Source organism: Leptidea sinapis, chromosome 6 (assembly GCF_905404315.1).
Source record: "Leptidea sinapis chromosome 6, ilLepSina1.1, whole genome shotgun sequence".
NCBI lineage: Eukaryota > Metazoa > Arthropoda > Insecta > Lepidoptera > Pieridae > Leptidea > Leptidea sinapis.
In genome coordinates, this window is record NC_066270.1 from 1,920,279 (window position 1) to 1,937,261 (window position 16,983).

Here is a 16,983-nt window from a genome sequence, read left to right on the forward strand (position 1 = left end):
TGTCAAAAAAAGAAATTTTCTTATTGAATCTACCGCTACTTCGTAAAGCGTCGAGCTAATGAGAAGAAGTAGCAAGAAACTCATTGCCACTCTTTTATATCAGGATTTACATTTAAGTACATCGATTTACAAATCATTTCAAATTACAATATAATATGTAAAATGTAAAATGATGCAACAAACACACTCAAACGTCAAATAGTCAATGTCTTACACGAGTAAGTCAAAAAAGTAAATGTAAATTAATACAAAAGTTATTGAGTATAGTAGCTGCATCATCCACATACACCATAAATAAATAAAGGTATTCTGTGAGCATTATATAAGCGATTATAAATAAATAAATATATCCATACATATATATACACACAATAACTTTGAAGAATCTGAAACCGAGTCTCCGGCAACAGGATCATCATGCCACCACAAGCAGCGCCCGTTCACGAGCATGACGCATGAGCCAGCCGTCGCCTCCCTGAACCATATTTTAGGGAAGGGGACGACCCGTCCCATGTCGCCGCCACAAGCAGTGACATTTAAGCGAGCACGACGAAACCTGTTACGAGAACTCAGCAAACAACAATAAAATAATCCTAATCTACATATCATGCAATACTCACCAAATACCTCTACTTACAATTTGACAATTCTGCTTAAACTTGTAAAATAGTTTGGATGATTTCCAGACTATTCAAAAAAGACATTATAATGGGTTATTTATAGCCAAAAAATTAAACATTTTTCATATTATGTATGTTAAAAAAACACCTACAAGCGACCTCTTGCAACAGCCTGAGCTTGCCGAGAAACGTACTGTAAAAGCATATCTGAATGACCTAATTCTATGAACTCATTTTACTGGTCAACTCGAACAAGTCTATTATTTATATTAGACAACGCAAAAGTGCGTTACTGCGTCGCTGCATACTCTCGTGGCCTATGTCAGCCTCGCCTGCCCTGTCCTGTGCTGTGTTGCGTCACCTGCGTCTCAGCATACGCTTAGTTTGACTCCTCCCACTGCACCATCGTGCATATGGGCGCAAATCGCCACCTACCGTCAATTATTTGCAACTATTCATATTTATGTTTTAGTTTATCGTTAAAATGATTATATTATTATTGATCTATCTGAGATATATAAGATTTAAATACAAATAGCTATTTGTAAACATAAAACTGTTATTAATAAAGGTCTAACTAATTTAATAGACACTGCTTTGACTGTTTGAAGATGTTTCATGTTTTATTTATTGTTAAAATACTTAATTGGATGTGAAAATGTTCAAATTAAAGTTGTATTAGAATGAATATCGTTATTCTGTATCAAACTTTATTATTTTATGCATTAAGTCTTTCTTAATTGTATTTCGAAACTTGCTTGCAGCGCCATCTTCTTACTCGTAATGTTTGTTCAAATTAAATGAACAAACTATTATATAAATCATTTGAAGTTATTTAAATTCACTAACACATTTATTGAGCTGTATTTTACAATACCAAATTGTATTTGTGTATTAAAAGAAGTTGTATATACTCTGTTTCATCTATTGTACGGAAGCTATAAAAGCGGTTGTTTTATGTAAAGACTGTTCATATCTATACTAGCAGTTGTGCTTCAATAAACTGAGAAATTATTAGTGTTGTATTTATACATGATGGACCCTGATCAAGGAAACCCTGGCGTAACGCCGACATGCACGTACCCGGCATAAGAGCGAGCAGAGCGGCGGACGATAGCGTGCTCTGAAGCGCCAACATGGTGGGTCCACACTTCTCGTCCCGGTACCGCTGCAGAGCGCGTTGGATGCCGCGGTACACTGCGCGAGAATCTGTTTCTACAGACACCTCCCAATGCAATTCAGCGCTGGGCAAAATGGTTTCGTCTGTTCCAAGGTTTATCCTGTGAACCAAATAAAAATTTAGATACAATTAATACAACGGAGGCGAAAGAATTTGTTATTTTAAAGTGATCACTCACCCTCACTTATTAACTTTTCACGGGGATTAAGTATACAAATTAAATTTCTACCTAAAATTTATGAAGATACGGGACTCGAACCTGCGCCTCTTCTTCTGCGCCTGCGGTTCCTTCCGAGCACTCTTACCAACTGAGAAAACCGTTCGAGTGTCGCAAGGATCTTGGTATATCTTGTTCTACATCGTGGCGTACTGTCGTGGCTTCATCCACAGGATCTACTTTACGGTTGATTAGACTAATTATACCTAAAACAGCTAGTCGCGCAGAGTTTGTAATTTATCATAAATCAATTTAAATCAAGTTGGTAAGGAGGCGAATAGAAATGACATAAAGACTTTACTAGGTATGTATACAACCGATTAACACTTTACGTTTTAGACTACTTTTCGGAATAAATGAAAACTGCGCAAAATATTAAAAAAGGACGAGGTGGTGGTCTTAGTTATAGATAATACAAAACAAGCGAACTTGCAAAAAAGGCAAACCAAAGCTACAAAAATATTACTTGAGCTACTTATAATGTTCTACAATTTTTCGGTACCTGTAACTTTTGCAACAGTCTCGGAATATCTGGAGGTCATCGAAAGATTTCATTTAAGCGGGATAATATAAGGTCTTTGTCCTGTAAGTCCGTTCTAAATATTAGTAGAAAATTGTAATAGGATTACTCAAAAAAAATTTAAATAAAAGGTAGCATATGAAGGATTCTGTCCTATATACTAAATGAACTATGTACTTAAATATCACTATGTATTTTATTGGATTAAATTAAATTATGCAATGTAAAATATTATGTACTAACATAGTTTCTAAATACTAACACTTATAAACAGATTTTATTTTTATTTTTTTATATATTATATATTCAAATATCATTTTCTAAGAGAAAAACAATAAAATGGAAGATTACTTTTTTAATTTGAATCATTTTGTTAATCTTGACGAAAAAAAAGGATATCCGTATTAAAAATATAAGCAGACGTCTATTTTGGTATGACAATGAGTTATTGAAATGTCTAACTGTTTAAAAAAAAATGATGAAAATTTCACTTGTCTAACTGTTTATGTAAATGACATACAGCTTACTGACACACAGAGAGACGAGGGGAGTTTTGGTATAAGAGTTACTGTTAGATACCCTAAAAAGAATATATGAAGAAGTTGAAACCTACTTGGCAATCCGTTCAGCGGAATACAATGTGTTCATATTAGGCACTTGGTTGGTTTTGACAGAGTCCTGTACAAAGATGTAGGCCCGCTTAATAGGTCCCATTATCATGGCCCACATGCTGCGGCTCGAGTTGGGCGTCGAGTGTTGGTACAGGAATATGTGCTTCACTGGAGATACACCATCCTGAAAGTTAATTATGTTATCATAATATTTATTTTTAACACACTTGCTCATAAAGTGAGCCTTATTACATCGTTCTCAGCACAGAACATAACTAGTAGAAGTGGCATCATGCCATTTTACTTTGGAAACCGATGTCGCCAAACTCACCCATTTATCTATTAAACATGTAATAGACACACTTAATTCCTGCTTTATGATAGGCCCAAATTCACAATCACCAAAACACATAACTACAAATTTACTTACAGCAATTTCGAACTTAATACAATTATGTAAATCTCATATTCTTAAAGTGATTATGACAACCTCAGAACTTTCTCTTAAATTGCGAAAAATAACATATACAAACTTGAAGTAATAGGAACTCTATAACCATAGATTTGACTTCTGTCAAAGTACCCAGTGTTGTACGAAAATGAATAAACATATCGATAAGTTAGTGACATCTAGAAATGATGTAATCAGGGTTGATAAAGAATATTACCGATAAATTCGCCAATATTTTTTCTTAGGTATAGTTGGACAATATTTTGCTCAATTCAAATAAAATCAAGACAGCATACACGAATAGTCTTGGAAATTTACAATACCATTATTATATTTACCTGAGAAGCAATATAAATATATACAAACATAGTTTTTTTCATAAGTATTCATTGTTATTCTGTATAAACCCAGGGGCAAGTAAGACATGAGATTATATAAGCCGTACGGCTTCCATACGTAATGCGTGTGCGGAAAGAAAACAAGTAGTAACGAATGATTAATAAAAAGAGAAGCTATTAGTACGGATGAAGTATTAATTATCTTGTTAGTCTTATGATATCTTATATTATTATGATGTACATATGCTTCAATGATGCCAAACATTCCCAGAATCCATGATTTTCGAACTATTTTTTACGATTCTATGGCATATTTCCTCTACTCCATGATGTGATGATGATTTTCTTCTATTCCACCTCGACTCAACCTTATCGGTGGAACCTCAATATATGCCAAATATTAAAAAGATAACGCTTATTTAGTTGGACTGGAATCTTATAACATAATTGTTAAATAATAATCAGCTGTACCTAAGAGACAATTAAAACTATTAATTTGAATTCATCGTAGTCTCTCTTGTACACAATTACGAAAACCATATTATAACTTCTTATTTTGCTTACTTACACCCTTATCACATGATGCATGGAAAAGAGCAATACTTGAATACAATTTTGTAAAGATTATAAATTAGGAAGAAAATTTATTTCGATTAAAATATCGATATATGTACATGCATGCACTTGTTGAGTAGCAAGATATTTTTATTGTTTACATTAATTATTCTAACATAAATACATCGATTAAACGTAAAGGTAAATGAATCATGCTTCGTAAAACTACTGCCAAAAAATTCGACTTATAGAGAATTTCTAGTTAGCCGGATTTTGATTCGACATTAAGAAGTTGAGATTCATTCTTATAAATTAAGAGTGACGTGAGTCATAAATTCTTTGAAATTCTATTAATTGTATACTCCTATATTCCTTTCTAAGAAACAATGGTGTACTTACACCGTCGGCGAATTCTTAAAGTCGGTGACATATTTTTCTTCGAACTATAGAGGTTAATCTCAAATTATCGAGATGTAAAGGATGTAAGATAAAAAATTTAATTTTTCAAGTTATGGTGGCAAAATATGTAAGTACCAAAATTGCTTGAAGGGACTCAATATTTCAACTATTGAGGTTAAGATTTTGAGCAACGGAGATTTTGGTATTTGAAGGGAAGGGAATAAAATATTTTTTCGAGATTTGGAGGTTTTTAAACTTATCGAGGTTCGACTTAATGAGGTTATATTGTATAACAATTTAGATTTTTACCTTTCTTTGTAAATACGGTTCATGCGCGACGCCTTTAAACAGCAACTGATTAATTGTAAAGGTGTCCATGTTGTTCGAACCAAATTGTATTAATCTGAAAATATACATAGTACAGTTGTCTATTGCCCTTGCATTAAATTAACTTTCAAATAAATTCATAAAATAACTAATTCTTCTTAGTCATATACTCTTGACGGAGTGGTCATATTATGGTCTTTATTTCAGGGATGTGTAATTATTTAATTATCTTGACAATTCCTCGATACTCGTGCAATGGTCCGTCCAAAGGTGTTTTAAATTCGTCAGCCCATCTCACGGGCGTCATCAAACCTTCCTTGCACCACAATGCGTTCGATAGATACATCATGTATTAGAATATTCATCATTTCGATTCTAATCATGCAAACCCTAGATTCACATCTCTATCTACGTTGCCAGCAGCATGAAGTGATAATGCCATTCTGTTTTTACGTAGTAAATAAGTATTACAGTTAAGAACACATAGTATTATGAACGTTAAGATAAATAACTATCACTCTAGATAATAATTAGGCTAATACACACTTTCTTGCTTCCTGGGGGTCTACAGCACAAACGCATCCCAGCTTCACGAGCACTCGGAACTCTAGGCTCATCTGTGTTTCGTATATACCCTCAATCTCGGGCGCGGAGAGCTCACTCATTAGTTCTCTGAAACAAAATTTTGCTACTTGTAATTTTCAAACGTGATTTAAGGCTTAGTGCCTTCACCACAGCAAAGATGAACTAATCAGCAGTTAGCGTACATTGATATAATCAAAGAGAGTAATATATCATTAATATTAATATACGCTTAATGTGCTAATTTTACGCAGACTATTATGAGAGGCTAGAAAACTTCACGGAATTGTGCGTAGTCTACTTTCGCCCTCAGCTTAACCATACATATTTAGGATATATAAAATATTTTTCAAGAAAGTTGCCTGAGACATACACATTACATGCATGGCGTGTAATGTACCTAAATAATAATTTGGAGAATTCACGTGATAGATGCAATGGAAGATACTCAATGAGGTTGAGGAATGATGATAACCTACCACAATACAAGTAATAGAACAGCGGTCTCAGAAATTTCTCTTGAAACCTCTGGGCGGAGCACTTAGGGTACGACCCCAAAGTGTATGTGTGCGTGTGAGCGACAATTCTGGTGCTCTAGTATGAAGTTAAAGTACTGTTCTATTACTTTATTGAGACCCTATCTACAAACTGCCAACCGAAAGAGTACTGAATAAACTTTACGCGTGGTTTTCGAGAAAAACATTTTAACTTATACTGCGAATAATATTTCTCACAATTTTTATACGTTTGTACTCAATAATATAAACTAGTAAACTAAATAATGAACTATAAATCGCACAACAGCGCGGTATTATCATTATTATAGCAAAATATATATCGCAACTTTATACACTTTATACAAAATATGTCGCAGTATTTATATGTATACACTTCTATAATAAAGTCCCAGCCACTGTTCAGGCATTATCTGTCAATAAATAATTTTTTTTTATTAAAAAACGGTCGTAAATTCTTCTACTCCACATCTGAATATCTAAGTGATCCGACAGCCAGTGACTAGATTGTGATTATTTAATAGCAATAGCAATGACAATACAATATTGTACATTTGATTAAAAAGACCGCAATAAAAATGTGTTTCCGAAGCGGAAGTAATGTCTAGTATATTAGAAATGACATCAAATAGAATTCGAAAGGAACCAATTTTGAGAAAAAAAATGCCATTTATGCCTTTCAGAGAATGGGCAATGGAGAGGGTTATGCTCGGAGTTTCTATGCGAGATATAATCAGAAATGAGGAGATCCGTAGGAGAACAAAAGTTACCGACATAGTCCTAATGATTGCGAAACTAAAGTGGCAGTGGGCGGGGCACATAGTTTCACATAGGCAGTAAAGTCCTCGAATGGCGACCACGTACCGGAAAACGCAGTGTTGGTAGGCACACAAGATGGACCGACGATCTGGTCAAGAGCGCCGGAATACGTTGGATGAGGGCAGCGCAGGACCGATCGTCGTGAAAATCTTCGGGGGAGGCCTTTGTCCAGCAGTGGACGTCTTCCGGCTGGTGATGCCTTTCAGTGGTAATCAAAGGGCTTACTGAGAGCGCTCCCTGTACAGTCGCTCGGGCACGGTGTATTGGTAGAGGTGCATGGCCGGTCGCGCACGAGGCAGTACCCGGCTCACGCGGCGCCAGTACTCGCCGCTGTCGGTGGCCAGCGGTACGCGCCGGTTCACGTAGAATATCCGCGGCACGCTCAGCTTTATCTGGTGCAGCTCCGAGCCAACTAGCGCCCACACGCGGAACAACCCCGCCTCAGCTGTCTCCGACATCTGTGGGATAATACGGCTGAGACGAAGAGCAGGGCAGAGCGTCTGTCCCTATGGACAAACACAAAATCGAACAAAAAAATAGAAAATTTCTTTTGAAATTTGAAATTAACATCTATTGCTGCCTTATACATGATAGATGAAAATTAGATAAATCTGGCCGGGTAAAGTGGGTCAAGAATGCGCCTAAATGAAACCTACTCATTCTCACAAACAAACATACATACAGGTGAAGCTAATAAAAAGCGTGTAATAAAACTACAGACAATAAATGCAGTGTCTTCCCTATTCCAACTAGACTTGTAATTAAAAGTACTTTTTAAATACTATGTCAGGTCTTTCGCTGCGGAGTACAAAATTTCTACTGTCGATAATTTCATAATCGTTCTCCAACTATCAATGCAATTGATGCAAAGTATTTTTATATTTATTTACGTGGAGATTTTTATATTACTCGACCTACGTCGTTTTATATAAGTAAACATATAGTTAAAACGTCTAATATATGATTAAAATAATAAAAATTTAAGCAATAACCTGTATAATCTGCCACGGTGTGTTAAGTAAAGTCCGTTGAGCCCGTTTAATAAATCCTCCCAAGGTATTGGTAGATCCCACATTTTTGGGAAGTGCTGCGTCTTTATCTAATCGACCTGAAAATAGATAAGTTTTATATAACATCGAAAAAGTCACCACACAAATGTGTGCCTCGTAATCGCCTTTTACACAGCGTTGGACATAACAATCATTTATTAAAACCTTTAACATGAACTAGGAACAAAACATGAAGTGAATAGATTATACGACTCATAGGTTAAAAATGGTGGTAAATTTTAGGATTTTTACAACTCCAAGTTAAGAATAAAAAAGAGTCTTAACGTTGTTACTATCTTTATTAAATGTATATAACAGTCATGACTTAATGGTAAGATTTAACTCCCATCAGTTCATTAACAATGCGTTTTAAAGTTTTATTTTATTTCAGATCGATACTTGTATATTGTTCCACAGCCTTTACATCAAATTGAAACGCATCGTTTTCGGGGTTTATGATTTAAAACTTCCAGACTCATTCAACCATATAAAATTTGTTACCTTTTTTACTTCTGTTCCGCAATCCTCGCTGTTCCATTTGCCACATCCACTTCTTCTTTTGGAACACAATCCAGGCTAGATGTTCTTCCTATAATATAGTTTTAGGTTAAATTTTAAGCCTTCTATAAAAAAAATGAGAAATAGAAACTTCGAATCGAAGGCCTTTCTAATATGAAATTCTTTCGATTGATACTCCGTATGATGATTTATTTGCATTTATAAGATTACGTTATCGCGGATGAATATACTTATTCTTCGAAAATATCACTTCGAAATACTTCATCAAATACGTAAAAACAAACAAAATTATACAACACTAGTTGTAAGTTTATGAGCTTTTCTCAAGCTAAATTATTTTCAAATATATAAAATTTGAGGAAGTCATTTACGAAAATATTGAACAAAACATGGCCTAAAATTGAACCTTGTTGAACTCTTGAAAGAATAAACATTTAATAGATGTAAAGATCAACGAGAACAACGACTTCTTAACGCCCTTTGTAATATAAGTTGAACCATCCATATGAATTTCCTGGAATCCCTATCTGCAGTAGTTTATCAAGAAGAGTAGATTGGTCAATTCTATCAAACGCTTTCTTAAGGTCAGTGTATATGCTACTTATGAAGTTACTCTGTGCATATACTTTGAAAGTACTTCAGCAAGGTGCTAATTTAATGTCATAAGTCTTCCTCAAATAATGATTATGTTCACTAATTATATGCTTAAGTACAGAATTTAATAATACACTTAATGACTATTTTAACGACTAAAATGCAATGGTAAATACAACAGAGTACCTTAAATCCATAAAGCAGCAAATTTATTATTATTGCATTATTGATTTGCATACTATTTACTCTTTTTTTTAAATATCTGTTACTGTAATATATGTGTTCGATTTGGGCAATAATCTTGATATTTATATATATATATACATATATTATTGTTTGAATAAAGCACTTTTAAAGGATTTTCAGGGGGAAAACGTGATCTAGAAAGGTCTTAAAACGTGGGGTTAACTAAAATAAAAATGTAATATTTAAGCAAAAATATAATGTAAAAAACAGTTACTATTACACGCGTTTTAATCATTTAAAAGTGTTTTATTTAAATGTGTAACACTCGCGTAAATCAAAGAAAATCCTATATAATTATTGTATTAAAAACAATTAATATCTGATTCTGCCAAGCTATTCATACACTCTCGTTGAGTTGTAGTCTAGCATTTTTTGTTTGTCATGTATTTTGTAATTCTGTTGTGCGTACCAATTAACAAAAATGTGTTCTCCAATCGGTCTTTTAGGTCACCTTTGTGAATTAAGTCACGTTGACTTTTATAGACATAATAGAGTTCAGAGACAGTCGCCGCACCTGATATTAAACATGAAACTCAATTTTTTTTAAGGAGCTGTCGATTTGTGCGAACGCATGCATTTATCCTTATTACGGTATACAACAATAAACACAATGAAAAATTGTTTTGTAAATTACGGCAAGGGATCATTTGCATCCGTAATGTTCTTTACACTTGAGACTTCAATTGCGAGGGACAATAGAGTGACCACAAAAGTAATTTATTATCCGAACACAATTAAAAGTACCCATATACATTTTTGAATTTCATCCATTAAGTATACCTTAGTAGTCCCAAAAGGCGGTGGTGCACCGAGCGCCTCCCTCCACGTGGCAAACTCCTTAGCCGGCGACTGCTCCCTCTTTCGCTTCACCTTGTGTACCACCGGCCTTATGTCTTTACTTGAGCCCTCCTTGCCAATGTCTTCCATATCCATCAGTAAGTTCTGTTATAAAATCACAAATTAAATCTTCATTAGTGATTCTTATAACTATGATCAAAGTTTTGAAAATGCTTTTTTTATCTTAACAATCAGAGGCCGAGTATGGGAGTCGTTTGATGGCTGGTGATCAAACCAGTTAATTAAATAATTAAAAATGCAACGCCGATTGAAAAATTTCTTCGTGTCCGAGAATTCCTTGAAGAATATGTCAACTTCTCAGGGGAACCAGAAAATCGTTAATCCATATCTAAACAAATCTAAAGCCTAATTGGTGGTTGGTAAATCTAAGCGAAGATAAAACCGACACCCATTTATCTTAAGGCAAACAATGTCTTTTATTGTAACATCGACCTAAACACACTGTAGACTCCTATCATACGATTCGCAATGCAAACAATTCAGTTGATTAGTTTAGTTGGTAAGCGGGCACCAGTACTGAAGGCTCCTCTTTTATGGAAGAGGAGGGCCAACAACCGTACGAGTCCCCTGATTTTAAGTAATCACCGCCGGCCACATTTACCTGTAACACCAGAGGAATCACAGTGTAAGCTTTATTGAAGGTACCCCTGTCGTATTCTGGAAACCTGCGCTGGATCTCGACTCTAACATAATATATCTATCACAACATATTGTCAATGGTCAGGTAATAATCACAACATATCGTAAACAATCGCTATTGCCTACTATGGATTTATGTATCTATGTTCCTGATGTGGTATCTGAAACATCATTAATGAGGCAAAGTATAACATGAACATTTTACTAACTTAAACCAGTTCCAGATTTCACGAAACGATATGATAAATCTAAATACCTTATCAGTATCCATCACAGCTGCATCTTCAGCAACATCACCTTCATCATCAGAATCTACTTCTTTCACCTCCTTAGGCTTAGCGCTGAACATATCCGTGATCTTCCTCGTCTTGAACTTATCACTTTTTGCCATCATTTTCTTGTGCAACCAATCTGGGTATTGTACACGGGGCACGGGGTTTTCTAACTGTAAGATTTATTTACATTTTATATCATTTAATTACAAATTTTTAACTTAACTTGTTCCTATTTGAATCTATGTAACAGGATACATGGGTATTTTTAAAATAAATGTTATTCAAATTATCAAACGTATAAAATGTATCTTAAGCTCGTCGTTTATAAACCTGAGGCACTTCTTTTATCCAGATTGTCGTTCGATAAATTTATATTTGTTACAACGGTCTTATACTAACGCTTTGTTGTGAGCTCCATAAGTATGATCAATGCAGATCCTGACCTGGCAGATAAGCCAGCTGAGTCAATCTTATAATTGCAAATTCTTTGAATAATTGGGCCGTCCATATTATCTAGTCGCTTCTATACAGATTCTTTTTCTGCCTTCACATTATTAACATCGACAAGATATGCATAACAGCGCCATAAGTACATAACATTCACTAAATTATTAACTCCCTCCTAATATACACGGTACACAATATAAAATATAAAATCAGTATTCACCCCTTGCAAGGCAGCGGGAATAGTGATGATCTTCTGTATAGCGCCGCTCAGCCGCTCGATGTAATAGGCCCAGTCCAGCACATCCCTAATATCGATATCTTCGGATATAGTGTTGTCCTTCAGCCAGCGTCGCAGATGGTGCCGCTTCACGGCCGCGGGCGACTGGAATATCGCTAGCGGTATTGCTCGCTCGGTCACCGGAGCACCGTCTGGCTTGCGGGATATTATAAACCTGGACATACGTATTGATAAATGTAAAGGACATTGACCGTTTTCTCCCCTATCAAATACAGTTTAAGCGGCTTAATTTTATGTTAGAAAAAATACTCAGGTACATTATAGTCAAACAATATTTTTAGTGTATTTTATTTATAAAATACTATAGTATAAAAGGTGACGCACTTCTTTATGATAATAGCAAAGATAATGTAAATACTACGTGATAATGGTCGGGATAGAAACTGCAATGAAATACGGACTGCAAATGTTCGCGTATGTCACTCGATGACATAATGTTCCAATATTCGCTTCTCAATAAAACACTGAAACTAAACATTTCAAAAAGTCTAATGTTCAAGAGCTATTGCTAAGTTAGAAATACCAAGATGTGGACAATGCGATTCGAAGAATGAAAGAATCCTTAGATCATTTACGTTTACGTTTACATACGTCTAGATAGAGCCTATTGCTACTGGACAACCAAAGAAAACAGGCCAGGTTTATACTTTAGTGTTCGTGACAAGAAACATCTTACACTCGCGATTTATTCCACTTTGTGTTAGTGTTCGTGTATTGATCAAAGTAGATGTTAACAGTCAACCTCAATTTTTTCGACGTTTTCACAGCTGTCACAGTCTTCTATATAGACATATAAATGATCTAAAAAAGAATCAAGATCGTTACAAATGGATTGCTGTAATCTTTTCCCTTTGAAGGCGAGATTGTTGTAGGTATTTGTGTAACAACAGTATGTTCTATAGATTAAGCTATACATATTTAAATGAAAACCAACTTGCAAGCCAATCCAGCGTCCTTAACCATTTGATCACCAAGAAACTCGGCCAGCCGTTTCGCAGTAGAAATGGAGGTGGACTTCTGTCCCCCGTAGTCCTCCAGCTTCTTCGACATGGAGCGGTTCTCGGAGATCAGCTCGAACAGCTCGGAATCTGGCATGTTGGAGCCCTTGCTGTAGAGCACATCAAGCCAGTAGTCAGCCACCCGGGCGACGGCGCTGTAGCACGACTTTAGGTCGTTTCCCTTCAGAAACGCTTCGAACACTGACGATTGGAAGATCTTGATTAACTGCAGTTCACCGCGTCGTTTAACCTCAAAACCTGTTGAAATTATTACTAGCTTAATGTAATTAAGTAATATTTCTATACGTGTTTATTGACATTGAAGCTGTAAATGATTTAAATTTAATGGTAGTAGTCCGATGGAATATTCGATAATATTTATTGACATTGGAGATACACACAAATGAAAAACGATCAACAGTTGTGGAAGATAATATTATTATCCCAAATACTCATGTGGCTTAGAGCCATTGTATGAAAAACTTCACCGCAAAAACCAGAGATAGTAATAGAATAAATTCATTCAAATAAGTGAGTTTCACCAGAAATATTGACACAAACATCACTAAAATACCTTTTAAGGAAGGAAAAGGTTGAAGTTGTGGGACCCCACAACCACGCGTTTCACAAGAAATTTTTGACCTCGCACAGCCAATAGGATGCGCTGTCAAAAAAGGATACGTTCGCGAATTATTGCAAAATCATCTGTAAAAAAACCAAACCTTTCAGCTCAGCCAAGGAGCCGTCAAAATTGAACACGGCATAACGTTTCTTCAGTTTCTTGCCCTCTTCTTTGGAGGCCGGCAGAACCATCCCGAGGTAGGGCCCGTCCACCTCGAAGAATATCGAGTTTTCGGAACGCTGCTCGTATTTCTTCTCAGTCGGGTCTACGAGCTCAAAGTACTGGTCATTGGTGAAGTAATCCTAAAAAAGGGATGTTCAGAAGTAGCACTAACGAACTTGACGAGCAAGAAGTTTACCTGACAGTAAGTGATATGCCCTGTTCGTTACAACTTTTTATTTTTCCGATACATATTTTTACAAATAGGTAAATCCCAGAGTCCTTAGCATTAGCACGATTTCGCTTGTCTTCTTGAAATATAAGAAGGTAAATCTCTCTAGCTCAGTTATTGCGCTAGGTATGGGCTACGGTGTCCTTCAAACCGATTGCCAGTATTTTGCAAACTACTTCCCGACAGTAAAGAAAAAGCCAGTTACCTAAGCGGCGTCCTGGCTTGTGTAAAAAACCTCCCACTGATCAATATACAATTTGTGAAAAATATTATCGATATCGAAATCAAAAGAAGAAAGTAAATTGACAACCACAACGTTAAAGTTATAAAGGTAAAAGCATTTCTGCGGGCCTACCATGAATCAATGGAGGTGCGTTCATAACTCGTTATTTTTACGAAAACATTTAAGCAAACATTTAATTTGTAATTCAAAGAACTATATTTATTTATATTACTATTATTTAATAAGTATAAAAAAGGGCTTAATGGTTTAAATTTTGACGCGATTGCGCAATTTTAAAATGTATTTTTAGTATTTTCTACGCAAATTTAGGTTTCGAAACGCAATTTTATTTCGTTAATTCTTCATAAGCGATCCAAACGCCATTCAGTAAAAGGCACTACATGGTACGAATTTTAGTGATTCAGTTTAGGTATCCAAACTGAACTGCATCGGATTCGCATCGCTTATTATAAGTTGATGGTTGGCCCTCTGAACGGTAAAATCACTGACAGGCTAGGCCCTGGATTAACTTATTATGAATTCGTGCTTGACTCATCATTTCTTAAAACATACAAAAATGCTCAAAAAGCAAATCTCCCTAGACTTGACCCGACTTAATCCCAATGCTCATGCAATAGCCACAAAACAATAGAAATGTATTATTTGACTTCATCAGTAGCAAGGCGACATGGGACGGGTCGTCCTCTTCCCTAAAATATGGTTGAGGGAGGCGATGGCTGGCTCATGCGTCATGCTCGTGAACGGGCGCTTCTTGTGGTGGCAGGATGATCCTATTGCCGGAGACTCGGTTTTATATTCTTAAAAGTTATTGTGTGTATATATATAATATGTATGTACATATACATATTTATTTATTTATAATCGCTTTTAAAATGCTCACAGAATACCTTTATTTATTTATGGTGTATGTGGATGATGCAGCTACTGTACTCAATAACTTTTGTATTAATTTACATTTACTTTTTTGACTTACTCGTGTAAGACATTGACTATTTGACGTTTGAGTGTGTTTGTTGCATTATTTTACATTTAACATATTATATTGTAATTGAAATGATTTGTAAATCGAAGTAAATGTAAATCTTGATATAAAAGAGTGGCAATGAGTTTCTTGCTACTTCTTCTCATTAGCTTAACCCTTTACGAGGTAGAGTTAGATTCAATAAGAAATTTCTTTTTTGACATTCATAAGTGTCATTTCCGTGACCTACGTGAATAAACTGATTTTGATTTGATTTGATTCAAGTGTACGAGAGAAATACTACTCACCTTGACCATAGAGTTTAGCACAGCGTTAGGATAAGACACATTGATTTTCTTCTTCTTGTCATGAGTGGTCAGTACTGTCACGTTCTCCGGGAATGATGCAGGCAGTATACACCAGATACCTACAATTAGTCCATATTATCATGCTCTTATATTCAGGATAAAATTATTTTTAAGCAATTGGAGGATTAACTATCGCACGGATCCACGTGAGGGTAATTGATTACCGCCTCAAATACATTTTGCAACAGAGGGATTACACGAGTGTTGCCGGCATTTATGCAGCTGAGGCACACTACTTCGAATGGGTGGTAGTTTTTGACGTTCAAAAAGTTATTATAAATCCTATTTTGAATTTGAATTGTGCCCTCCCTAGAATACGAGGGTCAGTCCACGTCGGGAGATATTATCCAAACTCTGACAGTGTCGATACCCTCTTGCGGTAAACTCTCTTTAAGAACTGCTTGCATATTGTGCGGGGTCGGATGGGTGCCATTTCTTGAGACTAACCCTAACGAAACATGGCGGCGCTTTTCGCTACTCAACGCCGATTTTTCGTGAGTGAGTATAATTACAGTCGAGTGTCCCGTTCGTGCTGACGTTATATTTAATACCTTTTGCTAGAGCAAAGTGAGTCTCTTGTATATAAAAAAAATACAGGTCGTTAGACGAGCCCTATGAATTCTCCAGTAATTGTTTCCAGTACGGGACGAGATGTGCAGGACGTTCAGCTGATGGTATTTGATACGTCCTACCCATTACAATGCAGTGCCGCTCAGGATTCTTGAAAAGCCCAAAAATTCTGAGTGGCTCTACAATTTCACTAGCTACGGCGCCCTACAGACCGAAACACAGTATAATTTACACATTACTGCTTCACGGCAGAAATAGGCGCCGTTATGGTACCCATAATCTAGCCGGCATCCTGTGCAAATTAGCCTCTCACTGGTATAATATAATATATATAATAAGGTTCGAGTTTTGGTAGGCAGCAATACGTACCGTCCGTGTCTAACTCTAGCGGGCGGCCCACTTGCTCGATGATCTCCCGCGCCCTCATGATGATATTGGCGCCCGTGTAACACACGATGCCGGCCATCTCCATGCTGTGCCAGCGGGCGCTGAAACCAACCAAATTCAAATATTTTACATCAAAATACGATTTATTTATTTAGAAATACCAACATTTCTTTACATTGATGCATTATATATTTATAATACAGACTAAATATAATATACTTAATGTAACAAACAATTACAGGTATCTACCACATGCTATAATAATTTTCGAGAAAATATTAGTTTAAGAGAAAAAAAAACTTATATGCTAACAAGTAATAATTGTTAAATGATTTGGTATTGAATTATTATTATAAAAGACTAAGAAATATAATTATTATGAC

General features: G+C 35.7%; 1 protein-coding gene across 2 annotated transcripts in view; it reads right to left on the reverse strand.

Annotated features, from left to right (window-relative positions):
• Positions 1 to 16,983, reverse strand: part of LOC126964852 (DNA polymerase epsilon catalytic subunit 1) — a 54,025-nt gene that overhangs the window by 21,710 nt on the left and 15,332 nt on the right. Inside the window, exons 16-29 of one of the 2 annotated variants that reach the window (XM_050808171.1) lie at positions 16,583 to 16,701; positions 15,584 to 15,702; positions 13,780 to 13,981; positions 12,994 to 13,315; positions 11,982 to 12,213; positions 11,296 to 11,484; positions 10,323 to 10,484; positions 8,685 to 8,772; positions 8,127 to 8,242; positions 7,360 to 7,592; positions 5,765 to 5,890; positions 5,201 to 5,294; positions 3,151 to 3,332; positions 1,704 to 1,900 (exon numbers count right to left, since the gene is read on the reverse strand). In XM_050808171.1, coding sequence (XP_050664128.1) covers positions 1,704 to 1,900; positions 3,151 to 3,332; positions 5,201 to 5,294; positions 5,765 to 5,890; positions 7,360 to 7,592; positions 8,127 to 8,242; positions 8,685 to 8,772; positions 10,323 to 10,484; positions 11,296 to 11,484; positions 11,982 to 12,213; positions 12,994 to 13,315; positions 13,780 to 13,981; positions 15,584 to 15,702; positions 16,583 to 16,701 — 2,381 coding nt within the window. Of the gene's footprint in view, positions 1 to 1,703; positions 1,901 to 3,150; positions 3,333 to 5,200; positions 5,295 to 5,764; positions 5,891 to 7,359; positions 7,641 to 8,126; positions 8,243 to 8,684; positions 8,773 to 10,322; positions 10,485 to 11,295; positions 11,485 to 11,981; positions 12,214 to 12,993; positions 13,316 to 13,779; positions 13,982 to 15,583; positions 15,703 to 16,582; positions 16,702 to 16,983 lie in introns of both variants that reach the window. The other variant, XM_050808170.1, reaches the window with a different exon arrangement.